This window comes from Mus caroli, chromosome 11 (genome assembly GCF_900094665.2).
Source record: "Mus caroli chromosome 11, CAROLI_EIJ_v1.1, whole genome shotgun sequence".
NCBI classification, from domain to species: Eukaryota; Metazoa; Chordata; class Mammalia; order Rodentia; family Muridae; genus Mus; species Mus caroli.
The window spans coordinates 67,855,510-67,874,102 of record NC_034580.1 but is presented as its reverse complement, the minus strand read 5'-3'; the positions used below and the strand labels follow the sequence as shown (position 1 = coordinate 67,874,102).

At 47.4% G+C, this 18,593-nt stretch overlaps 2 protein-coding genes across 4 annotated transcripts in view; both read right to left on the bottom strand.

The window, feature by feature from the left end:
* Positions 1-1,873, bottom strand: part of P2rx5 (purinergic receptor P2X 5) — a 13,340-nt gene extending 11,467 nt beyond the window's left edge. For all 3 annotated transcript variants that reach the window (XM_021176647.2, XM_021176648.2, XM_029483236.1), the window contains exon 1: positions 1,374-1,873. In XM_021176647.2, coding sequence (XP_021032306.1) covers positions 1,374-1,510 — 137 coding nt within the window. In that variant the 5' untranslated portion in view covers positions 1,511-1,873. The remainder of the gene's footprint in view (positions 1-1,373) is intronic.
* Positions 1,874-13,985: 12,112 nt separating this feature from the next.
* Positions 13,986-18,593, bottom strand: part of Itgae (integrin subunit alpha E) — a 58,116-nt gene continuing 53,508 nt past the window's right edge. Inside the window, exons 30-31 of the mRNA XM_021176640.2 lie at positions 15,658-15,768; positions 13,986-14,445 (exon numbers count right to left, since the gene is read on the bottom strand). Of these exons, the coding sequence (XP_021032299.1) occupies positions 14,356-14,445; positions 15,658-15,768 (201 nt within the window). The 3' untranslated portion in view covers positions 13,986-14,355. The remainder of the gene's footprint in view (positions 14,446-15,657; positions 15,769-18,593) is intronic.

The window sequence follows — 18,593 nt, the reverse complement described above, 5'->3', positions numbered from 1 at the left end:
TGTAGACCAGGCTGGCCTCGAACTCAGAAATCTGCCTGCCTCTGCCTCCCAAGTGCTGGGATTAAAGGCGTGTGCCACCACCGCCCGGCTTTCACCTCTGCCTCTTGAGTGCTGGGATTAAAAGTGTTCGCCACCGCGCTTGGCTCAAAAGTTGTGGTTCTTGAGCATATCTTCCATTTTAGCAGAGAAATGCTGCTCCAGTGCAAAACAGGAAGCAAACATTCAGCATTTGTTTACTCATTTCATACAGATTGCCAAGTGAAATGACATCACAGTGTGACATCACCTCATGGCATCCCCAGACTTCAGGGAGTCAGAAATAGACACTGAGCAAATGGCCAATCAAAATGACTTATGGAAGTGCCAGGGAGGGAGGGAGAGGGAGAAATCAAATCTGGATAAGGAGGGATGTTGACTGAGCAGGGAAAGAAAACTGGGTGGCCAAGGAACAGCAGCAGTCCAAAGGCCCTGAGGTAGGATACTGCCAAGTGCCTCGGAGCTAAAATCCAGGAAACGCTAAGAACACAGCCATTACCCACACCTATAATCACAGCACTCCAGAGGTAAAGGAAGGAGGATTTCTGAGTTTGAGGCCAGCCTGCTCTACTGAGCAGTTCCAGGATAACCAGGGCTGCACAGAGAAACCCTGCCTGGTGGAGGGATAGGGGCAGCCATTAGAAAGTAGCAAGGCTAGGCCAGGACTGCCCCCCACCCCCACCCAGGAGCATAATTGCACATCATTTAATGAGGAAAGGAAAGTGAACCGCAGCTGTCCACCGTGGCTGCCTTCCTCTTTCCACCTGTGCCCTCTTTTCTTCCTAGGAGCAAGGGAGACCTCTAACCAAGCTGTTAAATCCCCATCAAACTGCCCGTGGGCTGGTAGGCTTATAGCCTGCTAGATGAGATAGCAATAAGGGAAAACAGTAGAGCATCTGGACGCTGGAATGGCTGCCCTCCTGATTCCCGTGAGCTAACCCTGAGTTCCAGAACATGCCAATCCCATGAGTTGGCCCAACCAAGAGTAAGCCAGTAATGCTCAATGCTTATAAATAACCTGCTGGGTGCCTGGGCCAGCTGTCAAGCCGGACACAGGGAGGCCTCTGGGGGGCAGCTGAAGTCCAGTGTCCTGGCATCCCTGCCTCGTGGTCATGGCTGTAACACTGGAAGCTCCAGTCCTGGGAGAAGGAGCTCCTACAGACAGCTTCCAACCAAGGTATCCAGTTGCCGCCGCCCACGTTTCACAAGGCAGTGTCCCCATTTTACTTTCCCATCCTTACATCCACGAGCTTTAAGGCTGACTCCCCCAAGGCCCCAGTGTCTACACCTTCCCTGCCCCATGTACCCTTGCTTCAAATAAGTGCCCAAGAACTCACATGAGTAAGTACAACAGGATGGTGAGCTGCAGCACCCGGTAGAGCAGCCCCACCTTCTTGCTCTTGGCTACCACGAACTTTGCTGTCTTGTAGTCGAACAGAGACAACACGAACCCCTTCCAGGCCGCCTGGCCCATGCCTCCAGCTCACTTTGGCCACCGCCGCCGCCTCCAGCTGCCCCGCAGCCAACTGAGCACTCTGTGTGCGCTGCCGCAGTCCCGGGGTGCGCGGCTCCAAAGGGCATGAGCTGGAGAGCAGACGCGCAGACCCGGGCGCGAGCACAGCGCGGCCAGGAGGATCCTGCTGCTGCGGAGAGCCTGACTGCGGCGAGCGCCCAGCCTGGGATGAAGCCGTCTCCGCTGACACGGTGACACCACCGGGCTGTGCCTCCAGCCACTGGCTGTGTGCGGAGGCGAGGAAGAAGGGGAAGGTGCTTTCCAAGGCGTCTCGCCCGCCCCTACCTCCTCCCACGGGACTCTCTCGAGAGGAACCCGGTGGGGAAATAGAGGCAGAATCCGGAAGGGACCCACAGTGCAGGAAGTAAAGGAGGAGGGATAGACAGTAATGACTGTTTTCCCTGTTGTCCTGGCCTCGCTACTCATGCTGTCAGACAGACGTATAGGTAGGTCCCTGGCTGCCTGTGTGTGCTGTAATCAAGGGGCTTTTCCACCGCTTTTATGGCTGCGGATTTAAACCGTACAAATTTCTAGGGTCAGGGATCAGAGGTCCTAGTCAGGTACTGCGCGGTAGGGAGAGCTAGACTAGGGCATCAAGGCGTGGGATCCTAACATATGTCTAGAGTCTGAATAGTTCCCAAGGAAAAGGAGCCCAATGCCATCGTCTGAGTCTGATCCAACATAGGAGGGAGAAGAGATACCTGGAGCTGCGCTTTGGAACTTGTTATGGGCTGCTGTAAGTTGTCTGTGGTGAGGGACTGTAGGATGAGAGAGGATGTAGGATCCCATTCCTGTGGTATGGGTCGGGTGGTCTATATGCAGTGAGAGGCTGTGTGGTGAGCAGTTACAGGGCTCTATATATGTATACTGAGGGGCTGTGTGGTGATCGGCTGTGGATGTACTGAGGGGTTGGGTGTGGTGAGAGTCAATGTGCCAGGGGCTGCGGGGTGAGGAGCCATGCACACTAACTTCCTGCATCTGTGTCTGAGCACACCACCTCTGCTCCCAACCCTGGCCCTCTTGCCCAATAGGAAGCTCACTCTCTGAAACGACAGACTCCAGAACTTGGAAGAGACGCTTAAGTCCTCCAGGTATGATCTTCTACAAAAAATAGAAGTTTCAGGGAACAGGTCCCCAGTTTTACAACACAAAGGAATGACTGTTTTGGTTTGTTTGTTTGTTCATTTGTTTTGGTTTGTTTATTTTAAATAAAGACAAATTCCTGGGTTTTGCCCTTGGATTTCCCACTCATTCTAGGAAAGGGCATAGAGTTCTGCATTCTGTTCCTAAAGTGTCATTTGGAAACAATGTGTTGTTATAACTTTTCAAGCTCAACCTAGCCAGTTCCTCAAAAAGGCTTATTTTCATACATCCTACCCCCACTCCAATCACCTCTGCCCAGAATTTTTTTTTTTTTTAAATACAGGGTTTCTCTGTGTAGCCCTGGCTGTCCTAGAACTCGTTCTATAGAGCAGGCTGGCCTGGAACTCAGAAATCCGCCTGCTTCTACCTCCCAAGTGCTGGGATCAAAGGCGTGCTTCACTCTGCCAGGCTATCTGCAGAGCACTTTAAGTACCTGAGATGACTTCATTTAACTTGCATACTGTACCCCCAGACAAGACCAAAAGATCTAAGAGGTTGGAGGCCTTGCTTTGGATAATCCTATGTCCTGGGCCCAGCAACATGCTTGCTACATGCTAGTTCTATATATTTACCATATAACTAAACAGGCCTGCTTTCTTTTAAGCATTTTAGGACCTGCCACCAGGTCCCAGTCACAACCCTGGGAGCTGAAGGCATCCTATTTTCTGCCAGCCTCCACCCCAGTCTTCCCCTCTTGTGGCTCTCTAATAGCTGAAGGGGAATGGAGCAATCTCACACCCTTCAAGATGCCCATCACCTGAAGTTCTGCTCCAGCATAAGGAGGTGAAGTGGGAAGGTGGATGTTCGCAGCTGGGGAGCTGGGGAGAACCTCCAGTTACATCTATTCTGAGAAATACTTGCCCGTAAAGGATCTCATAGACTCCACAGCACAGCTGCCTGAAACATCAAGATGGTGTCATAGAAACAGAGATATCACATCTGACGATCTTGCCCTGATAAAAGCTTCGTCTGGAGCAATGATAGCCACTAAAAATCGCCCTCGGAGAGAATAGTGCTTCTCTTCCTATTGCTGAGGAGCCAGCAAAGTACACAGCCCTTCCAGCGCAACCTCGGCGTCAAGTAGTGGCCTCGCTGTACCTGCATGCTTTGGATAAAAAGACTGAAGAACAACCAAACCTTTTTGAGGAAATGACATTTCTCCTTCCTGTATTGGCTATGGCCTTTGGGACAGCGTGACTTCCTACTGCAACTCTAGTGCTGGGGGCGGGCAGAAAGAGACAGATCCTGGAGGTTCACTGGGCAGCCAGTGTAGCTGAAACAGCTCTACGTTCATTGAGAGGCACACTGTCTCAAAACAATGGGTAGAGAGCTATAAAGGAAGATGCCCAATGTTCACCTCTAACCCACATGTGTCATCTACACCTACACATAAGTAAACCTGAATATACATAGTGCATACACAGACATGGAAAGAAAGAGAGAAGAGGCGGGGGGACGGGGAGGAGGACAAAAGAGACCCAGAGGAAGGTCCCTGTGGTGAACCTCTCTACTCCCCCAAATGGAGTTCCAGATTCCAACTAGAGCCTATTTGTTGAGAGACACCCTGGTGTGTACTAAGGCCCCAAGACACAGAGCAAAGAAAGCCCACTAGATTGGGTCCGGCAATAGAAGTACAGTGTCCCACTATGTAGTCCAAGCCAGCTTCAAACCTGTAATCCTCCTGCCTCAGTCTCCTCAGTGCTGGGATTTCAGGCATGTACCCACACCTGCTTCCACCTGCTGCTTCTACTCTTGCGCAAACCTTTCCCAGGCACCTGTTGTAAGTGTCCTGACAGGAAGATACTTTAAAGAGATGCTTGTGCCCTCCCTTAGACTATCAGACTACTGAAACTGGCTCCCAGGGCATCTTCCCAGAGAACTTGTGCTGGGAGAAAAGAAACATTGAAGCCTGGTGCCTGCTACAGGTATCTTCCAGAAACAGAATTCACACAGCTCTGATAGCTTCTCAGGCTACTTTCAGGAGAGACAGCAAGATTGTTAAAGGCAGGACCACACATTCTTTAAACCTCTTATTAGAGCCCTGGAGGAAGGCTAGGGGTTCCTGGATCTCTCAGCTCGATCCTCACTGAATACATCATCCTCTGATCTCACTATAACTTGTCTACTAGGCTTGTTGAGGACAGGTAGCCAAGGCTACTCTCTGACCCTGACAACTCAGTAATCTACTATGCTACCGGAGGGGACAGAACGTGCCCTCCTCCACAAGCACTGGCTAGCTAAAAGCAGAATGCAATGTCTAAGGGAACAGTGCAGACGCCTGAGAGACCTTGAAGGGTAGGTAGAGAGGAAAGGGTTGCCTCTTTCTTATAGCCACTGACTGGTCATGACATCAATTTACTGTGTCTAAGAAAAGGGACTGCAAGATAGCTCAGGGTAAAGATGCCTACTGCCAAGTCTGGGGATTTGAGTCCAGTCCCTGGGCCCCACGGGGCAGAAGGAGCATCCCAATTCCTGACAGTCGTCTTCTGACATCCATACCTGTGCCACAGCACAGATGTGACATACACGTGCATATAAATCAACCAATGATACAAACGTAATTGAAAAAGAAGAATAAAATACCAGGGTCTGTTTAAGAAGTCAAAGTTGGTATGCTCTCCTGAAGCTAGTGTTTCAAGTGTGTGCCTGAATCTGACATTACTGTGTGGATCATATTTCTCCCTGTGGTTTAGTTAAAATAATTTTGGGAGAAATATATCTAAGTTGTACCCCAGAGTACCTGGACTCACTCTCTACACCCTGAGGCCGATTCACGGCGCCTACAAGCTCGGATTTAGTAGCCTCTATACCCAAGGGGAGAGGAGCACCCTGGTCAGCACATTGATATTAAAAGTCTAAGGACATTTCCAAAATTAATGCCTGCTACTCCCTCCTCCTCCTCCTCCTCCTCTTCCTCTTCCTCAATGCTGGGACTCAAACCTAAGGCCTAGCAAATGCTATGCTCACACTGTCTGAAAGCCCCAACCCTAGCTCTCACCTGCTTTGAGGAACAATTCTCTTTGATTTTACCTAGTCCCATGTCAAGAGTCTTTGAGTCCCACAATGCCCTGGTAAAATGATCTTTGTCCCTACTGTTGTAATGAGAATTTCTGAGCAGTCAATACTTGCAGAGCCCTGATAAATGCCTTCCTTACCTAGTGAAATCCTCACAACCTCTGCATGGTTAGAACCATCACTACCATGACTTCCACTCAGAGGTTAGATGTACTCATGACCATACTGTTTGTAAGCCTCTGTGTCTGAACTAGGACCAGGTGTTCCCTCACCGTGGCCTAAAGATCTAGGGAGCCCAGCAGAAAGGTTCTCACAAAGGCCACATCACACTTCCCACAGCAAGATCTGGATCATTCCCGGGGCTGTCGGTTCACATGTTTTGGCTGAAGGCTCTTTAATGTATAGCATGCGTGTCTGTCTTGTCACTATGGAGGGAGGCCATTGCTGGGGACAAGGTCCCACAGACACTGTCTTCCTCCCTAGAGTGCCTCTAAATGTCACTCCTGGAGTCCTTTCAGGGGCCAGAGGTGAAGCTAGTCTTCAAGTTCCCTCCTTGCCTTCTCTTCACCCTTCATCCTTCCTCCCACAAAGTGCCCACCATGCCTCTTTACAATGATCACAGTCTCTGGAAGTCACGGACAGGCTTAGCATCCAGAGTACCTCTCTGGTTCACAAACCTGCATCTGGTTGGATGAGCTCAGACATACACTGTACAGCGATGGGGAGTTAGAACTCAGATTCGACAGGCCTCTGTTTTTCTATCATCTCCTTTCTCCTAAGACCTGGCACTTTTTAAAGTCTATTTTCCATGTGGTTTGGACTGGTTCCTAGTACCACCTCGCTCAGCTGTGAGTCCTGGAACAGTCTCCAATAAAAACCATCGTGACAGGGCTGATGGGATGTCTCAGCAATTAGAGTGCTGGCTGCTCTTCCAAGGGTTCAATTATCAGTTCCCACCACTGTCTATAACTCCCATTCCAGAAAATCTGACACCCTCACATAGACATACATGCAGGCACAACACCAATGTACATAAAATAAAAATAAATTCTTTTGAAAAGGAAAGAAAGAAAAGAAACCATACTGACATCACACAGAGCCCTGCCCCACTCCAAGGAAATGCACTGGGGGCTGGGGGCTGATCTCCCTCACCACACACTCTCCCTCTAATACAAATTCTACCGTCACAGAAGAGAAAATATTGTTGACCCACTCTGGCTGGCAAGGCTAAGTATCCATAGACTAGAATGCGAAAGGTCTGAATGGGAAATCAGGAGGCTCCAGGTATTTAGGCACTTCTACTTTTTGTTACTAAAGCAAGCAACACATGAGATGATACTTGCAGGTAGCTTATGCAAATACAACGCCACAGTAAGACCACAGCTTCTTATGCAGGCTCCTAAGTGTGGTGCCATGGACGGCAAGAGAATAACCCCTCCATCAGGAAAAGCTCCTGGGACTGGAGAGATGGCTCAGCAGTTAAGAGTACTTGCTCTTACAAAGGACCCAGGTTTATTTCTAGCACACCAAATAGTGGCTCACATCCATCTATAACTCCAGTTCCAAAATATGCCATGCCCTCTTCTGACTTCTGCAAGTACTAGGCATACATGAAGCACACATACACTGATGCAGGCAAAACACTCACGCACATGAAACAAAACCTTTTTTTTAAAGTGTCAGGGAAAGAAAGGAAGAAAGGGAGAGAGAAAGAAAGAAAGAAAGAAAGAAAGAAAGAAAGAAAGAAAGAAAGAAAGAAAGAAAGAAAGAAAGAAAGAAAGAGAAAGAAAGGAAGGGAGAGAGAGAGGAGGGAGGGAAGGAGAGAGAGAGAGANGAGAGAGAGAGAGAGAGAGAGAGAGAGAGAGAGAGAGAGAGAGAGAGAGAGAGAGAGAGGCTCTCTTTTCTCCAGAAGTCCAGCAGAACAACACCAGCTGCAGTGGGTGACTGCAGGGGAGAAGCCAGTAACATCATCGCTTCCACCAGTGGCTTGGAACGGTCACCTGATCATCTCCACAAATTCCAAAATCTCCTCCTAACTTCAGCATTAAGGGGAGCGAATTAAAATCTCCCACTTGCCTAAGAGATTCAATCTCAAAAAAACATTCTTCATAGACTGACTGGAAGGAAACTGGAACCAAAGCACTACTCTCACATGACTCAGATCTTGGAGACAACTTTAGATGCTGCTTCCATATGGTGAGCCCCAAAGGAGGGAGGGAGCAGGAGGGAGGAGATTTGAAGATGGCCTTAGGTAAAGGTCTCTAAAACGATGCAGCCCCCCTTCAGTTCTGAGCATCCTGGAAGGCCCAGGGCTGAGTGTGGGAAAGGCATGGATGGAGGGGTTTGCCAAGGGCAGTCTGTTCTTTAGTTGTCCCTTTGCTCTGGGAAAACTAAGTGATGACCAACACAGTTCATAACAGGTATTTCATGGTAGAACTTTTAATTTTTACTTGTCCTTTTAAAAATTATTTTTTACATTCTCTCTCTCTCTCTCTCTCTGTGTGTGTGTGTGTGTGTGTGTGTGTGTGTGTGTGTGTGTACACATGTTCCCTGGTGCACATGTGGCGGTTATAGAGGAATGTATTGAATGTGTTCTCTTTTTTCACCATGTACATTCTAGGGATCCATCTCAGGCTCTCAGGCTTGCCCTAAGCATCCTTGCAGAAGGCAAGAGGTGCACACAGATAAGCACTGGAGAAGCCAGGAGAGGTGAAACACGCAGGCTTCTCTCATCAAAGGAAGGATGATCTTCAAAGGAAGCTTACCAGTCCTCCTCATGAATGCTGGGAAAGACCCTAGGTTACAGCCTGGTGATCTTTGCTCTCTGTATGCCTGTATCCCCAGGATTTATGCTTTGCTTATCCCAGACCCTTTCCCCCTAAATCTTGAGCATTGCTTTAAAGTCCATTAAGCCCATCCTTATGAGAGATGTATGTCACCTGTACTTTACAATAGCCTACAAGGCTTCTGTGTCATCTTAGGCCAATCCCGGCTTCCACAGATGTTGTGTTGACCTCAGTCATTCTCTCTAGACCTAAATCGTGAGCACTGTTTCTGAGTCAACAGTACCCAACTTCATGAAAGAAGCCAGTTGGACTTTACAAAGAATCTCAATGCACCTGGCCGTGGTGGTGCACGCCTTTAGTCCCAGCACTCAGGCAGGCAGATTTCTTGAGTTCCAGGACAGCCTGGTCTACAGAGTAAGTTCTAGGACTACCAGGGCTACCTAGAGAACCCTGTCTCCAAAAAACCAAAAAAAAAAAAAAAAAAAAAAAAAAATTGATATAAACATGTCTTAGGTTTTGTTGTATTCACAGGACTGAGTTAATTGTCATCTGAAAACTTTTCCAAAATCCTGATGTTTGCCCCAGCACTGGCTAACATAGTTGGCTGAACCAAGTTTCACTCTTACCTCACTTAGATTTTTTCCCTGCCAACCATAGAGCCTACAGGAACCCCCACCCCCACCCACCCTTACCCACTGAGCCATCTCACTGAGCCTGAGTAGATTTGATTGTGGGAAGAATACTTATAACCATACGCCATCTTAATTGACAGGTTAGTATTTATTACTTAGCTCCTGTATCTGATCTGATGAGAAACTATACAAAGGTACCAAACACTTAGAAGCATATATGACTGGCCCGGAGTGGTGACACATGCACTTAATCCCAGTGGAGGGGAGGCAGAGGCAGGACAATCTTTGAGAGTCCAAGACCAGCTGCTATACATGAGTTCCATGACAGCCAGAGCTGTAAAGACCCTGTCTCAAACAAACAAACCAACCAAACAAAGACGTGACTCCTAGTTGAGTACAAAAAGGACAGAGATTTAAACTTGAGTCAGCCAAAGCCACAAAGCACTGATGGCTCCAACATGGCACCTTCTAAAGAGATATCAGCATTCTTTTCCCTGCAAGGATTTTTCCCTGTGTGAAGTTTCTCACAGCCACCCCTGCTCCTAGTCCACTGCTCTGGAGTGGTAACAAACCCAGAATGAGTGTGGATTTCTCATAAAATATCACGGTGTGGATGGCTCTCCAGACCCTTCCACACAATTTCTATGTCCCCTCTCCCTATTCCACCTCACATTCCTCCATAGAATCACACATCAGTCCAGTCGGTTCGTGTGCACCTTCTCTCTCTCTCTCTCTCTCTCTCTCTCTCTCTCTCTCTCTCTCTCTCTCTCTTTGGTTTTTTGAAACAGGGTTTCTCTGTATAGCCCTGGCTGTCATAGAACTCACTCTGTAGACCAGGCCAGCCTCGAACTCAGAAATCCGCCTGCCTCTGCCTCCCAAGTGCTGGGATTAAAGGCGTGCGCCACCATGCCCGGCTCTCTCTCTCTCTTTTTTTTTTTAAGATTTATTTATCTATTATATGTAAGTACACTGTAGGTGTCTTCAGACACTCCAGAAGAGGGCGCCAGATCTCATTAGGGATGGTTGTGAGCCTCCATGTGGNTGCTGGGATTTGAACTCAGGACCTTCGGAAGAGCAGTCGTACTCTTAACCGCTGAGCCATCTCTCCAGTCCCGTGCACCTTCTCTTGTTCTTCATGTTCCAACATAGATCCCACCTCAGTCCTTCACAGCTTCACAACTCCATCAGGCATATGCCCCTTCTCTAAATTCCCCACCAGGATCTGGACAATTTGGGGCTCACTGATTTCTTGCTTGCAGTCACTAGTTGGGCCCAAATCCTCTCAATAGGGAGTGATGACCTACCAGTCAACCTCCATGAAACAGGTAGGGCTAAGGCTTGTATAACTGTATGGGGAAGAATGAATGAGCTTCCTTTAGCCTCTGTACTGAGGTGTGTGGTGTAAAATGATCAGGCTTTATTTCTATGTGCTTCTCATGGAGGATTTCAGCAGAGAGCCTGCTAAAGCACCAGGTTAGTTAGGACTCCAGTGTGCATGGTTACCCCCTGACATCGTGCAATGAGGTGCACAAACTCTGATCTCGCAACTGGCACCTTCCCAGACTAGATCTATGTCCTTGTCACCTGGAGTGTGTGCCCAAACCACAAATCTCCCATGTTAAGCTACACCATCTGCTCTCAGGGGTGAAGCTAACGGAGCTGAGTAATTGCTTTCCAGGACTGGAAAACTTCACTTCAGTCTAGGGCTGTCCAGTCCACAGTGAGACTTCTACAGAAAAAGACTTTGGGCCTAAATGCTTTTCATTTTGTTTTGTTTTGAGACAGGGTGTCACCATGGAACTCTGACTGGCTTGAAATTTACCATGTAGAACAGACCGACCTTGAACTCACAGAGCACTGCCTGCTTCTGTCCCCTAGTGCTTGGCATGTGCCAGCACACCACACCCAGCTCAAATACCTTCTTTAACAAAGGCTCCACCTTTTACTAGACTTGTGACCTTGGACAAGTTTTCTTCTTAAAACAAAAATAAGACCACGTGAAGTATAAGCCTCAGGCCTGGTGTGGTGCCACGGTCCTATAAGCCAGCACTCAGGAATCTGAGGCAGGAGGGTCTCCAGTTCTAAGCAGGTTGAGCTACATAGTAGGTTGAGCTACATAGTAAATGCCTATCTCAGAAAACTAAACAAATAAAAATGATGCACAAAGAACACTTCCTTAAATGGGACCAGAGCATACAGAGTAGGGGACAGATGAGACTGGTCAATGAGCCATCTCTTTCTACTACTGTGGTCTGACTGGAATTTAACACTGACTGTGGATGTAGGCCATAGTACCTATAACCCAGTCACCAGTGACATTATACCAACACAAACATGTCTGAGTGCATTTTATTTACGTTCATCACTATTTTAAAAGTACGGTAGTCATGAGACCTGCTGTTTTAATGCCTTAACAAATCTTTATGCCCAAATACTGAAAGAAGTATTTTGATTAGTATATTCTAATATATTTTTCTCTTGACAAAGTACATCAAGAGGGCTGGAGAAGTGGTTCAGCAGCCAAGAGTATTAGATGCTCTTCGAGAGGATCCAGGTTCAATTCCCAGCAACCACACAATGGCTCAAACTTACTGTAATTCCAGTTCTAGGGAATCTCATGTCTTCTGACCTCTTGTGTGTGTGTGTGCATGCACACGAAAAAACCTCATACACATAAAATAAAAATAAATGTCTTTGTTTTTGTCTTTTGAGACAAGGTTTCACTATGTAGTTGTGACTGTCCTAGAACTAATTCTGTAAACCACGCTGGACTTGAACTCAGAGATCCCTTCTGTGTATGCATCACGAGTGCTGGGATTAAAGGCATGGGCCACCACTGCTGAGCTACAAATCTTTTTTTTTTTTTTTTAGATACAAATATACGAAGAAAGATAGACACAATATAACAATGTCATTCCAGCACTCAAGAGATAGAAGCAGAGGATCAAGAGTTCAAAGCCACCCTACTTAGGTTTCTAAGGCAGCAAAAGAGACAAAAGACAGAAAGAGACCAGAGTCTTCAGCTGAGGGGACCGTGTTTATTAGCACACACAGTAAGGGGAAGCCTCTCTCCTGTGAGTAATTGAGGGGTCTTCCATGGGGAAAGACTGGCTGCTATTCATTATATGTGCGGGTGAGGAAATTGTTCCAGCAATGGCCCACATGTCTCTCCTACAGTCTCTCTCCTTCCTGAAATTTTCTGCCCAAAGAGAGATAGTCTGTCTCTAGAGACATTCCTTTCTGTGCTGACCCATAAACCCTGTCTCACCACTGAAGCCTTCTATCAATCCTTGGCTATTTACAGGACTGAGTCTAGCCTGGGCTACATAAGATCTTACCAAAACATGCACATGTGCACACACACGCGCACATAAAACAATGGCCAACACTAAACAAATTTTAATGAAAAATTAATACACACAAGGATAGACAGATGAGAAAACATGTAACAAAGAAAACACAGTACAATGTTAGTGTGGAAACCAGGTGGTGGATAGATCTTTGTGTTTGTAATATCCAAAATAAATTCAAGACTACCCAGTACCTTCCCCCTTCAAAAGGACTTTCCAAACTGTACTAGCAGGCCAAGTACAAAGTCAGATAAAAGCTGGCTGACTAAACAAATATAAAAACATAGTTTTAACGGTCAAAATTACTAAGCTTCCAAAACAAAATTAACAATTCCCCTGCCCCACTTCACACTAAAAACCTCAAGGACAGACAAGATGAGAGTCACCCTCTACAAACCAACCAATGTCTAATAAGGTTATTGACTACACCAATTAAAATAAGACCAAACTACCCTGGTGCCTATATCTGGCCCTTACAAAGGTATAAAAAGTGTGTTCTTTCTTTGTTCTGGGTCTCTCCTGTGGCCTGCGTGCTGAGAGGGGGGTCCCCAACATGTTGGGAAAGTAAAATCCTCATGCGTTTTGCAACAATGGCGGTCTCTGTGGTCTTTGTGTGAGTGAAGATCTTCTGACAAACTACGACATGTTCACTGTCAAAGTCAACTTTTCTCTTTGAACACTCGTGTAGAACAATGCTTGAAGAAAGACGGAGAAGGGCTCAGCAGGTTGCCAAGGAGAGGCCTGTGACTCAGGAAAGCCAGAACCCCTGACCTAGTGGGTCCATCATCCCACTAGGAGACTAGTAGGCTAATCCTCTGAGGGAATTCCACACCCAAGAGACAAACTTCTCAGAGCTGTCAGCCCCCAATTGTTGCTGATAGTCAGTTGGGAAACAAAAAGAAGGGCCAGCCCACTCTCTCCCTGCTGGCTCTCCAGCCTGAATATCAGACCTCACAACTGAAAGACAGGAGAGAGACTCCAAGTGGCCAGGGTCTTCCAGGGCTCTAAACAGGCAGAGCTAGTCCAGGCCCACCCCAGGCCCTGGGCAGAAGCAGCAAACAATGGCCCCTCTGCCCTCAGCCTGTGTTGGGCGACTGGACCTTGAAAACCAAGATATCAATTGAAAAGTCTACCTTAAAATAGTGTATTTCCAAGCCTCTGCTCTCTTGCAGTATATTCAATAAGCTAAATAATAATAATAACAACAACAACAACATCTTAAAAAGAGTGCAGTAAGTTGAACACATAAGGGCCCAGGTTGGTGGTGCACGCCTTTAATCCCAGCACTCAAGAAGCAGAGGCAGGGGAATCTCTGAGTTCAAGACCATTCACACACACACACAAGTACAAACACACAGAGAGATACACACACACATATACTTACATAAAAATAAAATAATCTTTGTTTAAAAGACTATAAAAGAATCAAGTTGGGCACAATGGTGCTCCCCTTTAATTTTAGCACTCAGTTGGCAGAGGCAGGCAGATCTCTACGAGTTCAAGGCCAGTCTGGTCTATCTAGTGAGTTCTAGGGCAGTCAGGGCTATATACAAACAAGGACTATGTCTCAAACAACATAAAAAAGGATATAATTAATATTTTAATAGGAATAAGACTTTGGTCTATCAGTCATCAAAACGCATGGCAAACTGTGGGAACCCGTGCACATTAAAGGCACTACTGTAAAGGTAAATGTATTTAATAGCACACGTCCTAAGTTTTCCTTTTGCTCAATTCACAAGACACTGTGGGCATAGTGTGTGGCTATGAACAACACTCTACAGTTCTTTGATGTTGCTTGATCGTCCTAAGGAGAGTAAGGGGCCCCGATAGGGGCATCCCGGGCTCAAACTCCCTCCTTCCGGTGAGGAAGCAGGGGGTTAATCTTGGAGCAGACTGTCAGCCTTCAGCTGGGCCCTCCTTGTGCTCTCCAAGTTCAGTTGTTGATATTTTCTTTTGAAAAAGCCACACTGAAACAAAGAATGGGTAAGCCTTGTGAGCACCCCGAGGTAGCCGCCTGCTTCAGAAACCAGTCGCTAAACAGCCCCAGATTCCTGCTTCTTAGGCTCTCCCACCCCACCCCCACCCCTGAGCTTTCTCCATCCTTCCAGTCCTTTCTGGGCTGCCCATACCCCAACAAGAGTTGACCTCTGAGCCAGCCGCCAGAGGACTTAAGCACCTCTCCTGGGAGTGCTATGGGTTCAGTCATGCTGGATCTAATCCATTTCGGGAGCGTGTCCAGCACAGCCCACCGTATTGAAGACAGACAGGCTGCATGCACACAGCCTCCAATCTCTAGAAGCTCAGAATCTAAGAATGGGGGAAATGGCACTGAGGTGTCCTGACTGCCAAATGTAAGGGAGCTCTCAGGCCAGGCACAGAAGCCAGCACAAGAGCATGCAGGAGCCTGGTTAAGCTTTCCCGGAAGCGTGTGTGAAAGGTGAGAGGGTGGAAACTGGCCCTCCTGGCAAGGGTAGCTGTGTGTGCCACAACAGAGAGTCGTGAACCTATTTAGGGAATGGTTCAACTGGTCTGGAGAAAAAAAAAAAAGGCAAGGCTTACCCTTGTGAGAGACATAGGCCATGTCAGAGAGGGCCTCAAGAGAGCCTGGACTCTGGAATAGGGACTTTAAAGGGGGTGACAATCAGGAAAGTCTCAGGAACTCTCTCTGAGCTCAAAAACTTCAATTCCAGCTTGTTTAAGTATGGTCCGTTGCTATGGATTATAATGCTAAATACTTCAATTCAGGGTTTTTCCCCCCTAGAGAGAACTTGCCAGGTTCTTTTGCCTAAACAGGATAAGAAAAGAGACCACAAGCCAGGCGTGGTAGCACGCCTTTAATCCCAGCACTTGGGAGGCAGAGGCAGGTGGATTTCCGAGTTCAGGGCCAGCCTGGTCTACAAAGTGAGTTCCAGGACAGCCAGGGCTATACAGAGAAACCCTGTCTCGAAAAACCCAAACAAAAACAAAAACAAACAGAGAGAGAGAGAGAGAAAGAAAGAAAGAAAGAAAGAAAGAAAGAAAGAAAGAAAGAAAGAAAGAAAGAAAGAAAGAAAGAAAGAAAAGGAAACCACGAGGCCAGGGTTGGTGCGCTGGGTCTGAGGTTAGCTGTTCTCATAGGGACTGAAACCACTTGCAGAGCCTGGTGCCTTCTTCTTACAAACAAAAAGAGCAGAACTGACCTTGAACAAAATGGCTATAATCACAACCAAGACCAGGAGGCCTCCGATGCTGCTGCCAACGATGAGAGGTAAAGAGCGTGTCTCCTCCTCTTTCAGGAAGATGACTGTGATCTGGATAAGGAGATGCTCCGATAAGTCAATAAATCACAAAGGGGGAAGAGAGTCCACGTGTTATTTTAAGGAACAAAAGGTAAGGACTTGGTAACAACAGGCATATTGATCAAGACTGACGACATCTAGCTGACCGTTCCCTGACAGAGCACTTATACATCACCTAAAAATCATCTAATGACCACAGTACTTACTTCACAGGAGACTATTCTGGTCTCTGATCTAAATGAGCTAGGTCATCAGGAGATGTGACCTTGTCTTAAAGGTGGTCTGCCTGTCTGAGAACAACACTCTGACAGCACACAGATTCTATAGCAGCAGTAACCCTCTGTGTCCTTGATCTCCCTATGGTCTCTGAAGTGATGACGTGTTTAAATGAGCTGAATCCTTCTCAACTCAAGGCTGAGAGATGTTTTTAAATCTTGTATAAATGTCTAAAGTCTTCAGCAATACATTGTCCTACAGGAAATGTCTGGCAGGGTTGCCCTGCTGTTCACCAGACAGAGTGCAGTCCTCAGGGACACTATGAAGTGCAAGTGTGGATCCTCCCTCCCGCCCTGCCACCCAAGGCACTGCAGGGCTCCTCTTTTGTAAATTATCCCCAGTCATTTCCTTTTTTTATTTTTTTGTTTTTCGAGACAGGGTTTCTCTGTGTAGCCCTGGCTGTCATGGGACTCACTCTGTAGACCAGGCTGGCCTTGAACTCAGAAATCTGCCTGCCTCTGCCTCCCGAGTGCTGGGATTAAAGGCGTGCGCCACCACTGCCCGGCTCCCCCAGTCATTTCCTAAGGGCCTCATTAGCTCAGGACTCTTCTCTCACCCTGACATGCTGAAAAGCTCTATCAGATCTGACTGGGCCTGTCCTTCCTGGGTAGTGGCCAGAGCATGTGGAAAGGACACACAGCCAGGGCCTCTTCATGAATTCCTGCTACAAGCTACTGAGTTCCCTTCAGGCTAGGGCATAGACACCAAGGTCAGGCATGCTTTGGAGAGATTTCCATACAGGGTAGGGAGTTACTCAACTCACCCTTGAGGCCTCTCCTGGCTAAGTTCTAAGTGTTGACTGACTCACGATTGGCCCTCTGGACCTCACTTAGCCCACAGGTAAGCCAAGCTTTACAGGACTAAGTTCTGACCTTGAGAGTGGGAAGGGAACGGAGCAGCAGAGGCAGAGTGGGAGACAGGAACACAGAGACCAAGGGTCCACAGGCAGGGGGAGGGGAGAGAGGAATCTGGAACCTGGGCTGAGGAATGAAGGAGGCCCCAAGATGACAGGAGCACAATAGGACAGACTGGAGTGGTAACAGCACCCTTCTTCTCAAGGCCTTCTTCCTTTGTTCTTTCTCAAAGTGGCCCAAAGCTAGCCTGGCAGAGAGTCAGGAAGAGGCAGGGAATAGGGTGCCCCTGCTTGTGACAAACACAGACAGTGGGCAGCCCAATCCCCATCCTGTCAGCTGCCACTCTGGCATCACAGTGGGTCAGGACGGAGCTGCCTCCTTTGCTGGTGACAGAGAAGGCAATGCCTGCACTAACAGCACGGAAAGGACCGCCTTGGAGCTCTCAGGGAGTCTCTTCCTGAAAATGGAGGGTACGTGATGAAAAGTCTCCCTGCTCACTTCCTGTTCCCTGCCTTCTATTCTGTCATACGGAAATGCTAGGTGAACATCCCTAACCCGAGACTCCCAAATTCATCCTACGATGAAATCCAAGTCATATTTAAAAGGTTTTAAACTAACTTAATGTGTGTGGGTGCTTGCCTATAAGTATAACTTGTGAGCCTGGAGCTCGCGGAGACCAGAAGAGAGCATTCGGTCATGTGAGTGCTGGGCCCACTAGAAGAATAGCCACTGCTCTTAACCATTGAGCCATCTCTCCAGGCCCCCAGAACAATGTTTTATTTTATTTCCTTTACTACTACACTGACACTCAAAATATTTTTTTGAGTTTGGAGGAAGTCAGCTTTTTGATTTTCAGATCACAGAAGCTCAGTCGGCAAAATTCTAAAATCTGACAAACTCTGAACCCTGAAGTGAAGTCTGACGAATACGCAACATTTAGATCATTTGAAGATTTGACAACCCTGTGCTGGCCACCGGGTAAGGTGTGGCCATCCAAACAAGGCTCAAAGCAATCAGGCTGCAGAGTGTGAGCCTGCCTCACTCTCTAGATAAACTGCCCATGTCTGTGCAGTATAGTATGGAGTTGCCCTTACTTGTCAGTCAAAGGCACTTGGATACACAGCTATTTAGAATCATAGGTCATGGTACATCCCCTGTCACAGGAACCACTTCACACAGAACACCAAGTTTAGAGAAGAGAATTTTAAAGACTCTATGCTGTAGATAAGAACATAGATTAATAGCACGGATCTAAGAAACGGCTGACAGTAACTGCCTTTGGAAAGAGAGAGACTGTGGGAAAGGGGAGCACAAAGGAGCCATTATTTTCAGCTGGCACCTTTCTGTTCAGGTTGAATTTCAATGATTTTATTGATTGATTGATGTTTTTTGAGACAGGGTTTTTCTGTGTAGCCCTGGCTGTCCTAGAACTTGCTCTGTAGACCAGGCTACCCTAGAGCTCACAGATCTGCCTGCCTCTGCCTGTCGAGTGCTTGGATCAAAGGCATGCACCACCACTCCATCTTATTGATATCACTTTATGAAAACAGACTCCTTTTTTTTAAGAATCAGCAGTGTAGTTAAAAATAAGGTGAGAGCCGGGCAGTGGTGGCGCACACCTTTAATCCCAGCACTTGGAAGGCAGAGGCAGGCAGATTTCTGTGTTCAAGGCCAGCCTGGTCTACAGAGTGAGTTCCAGGACAGCCA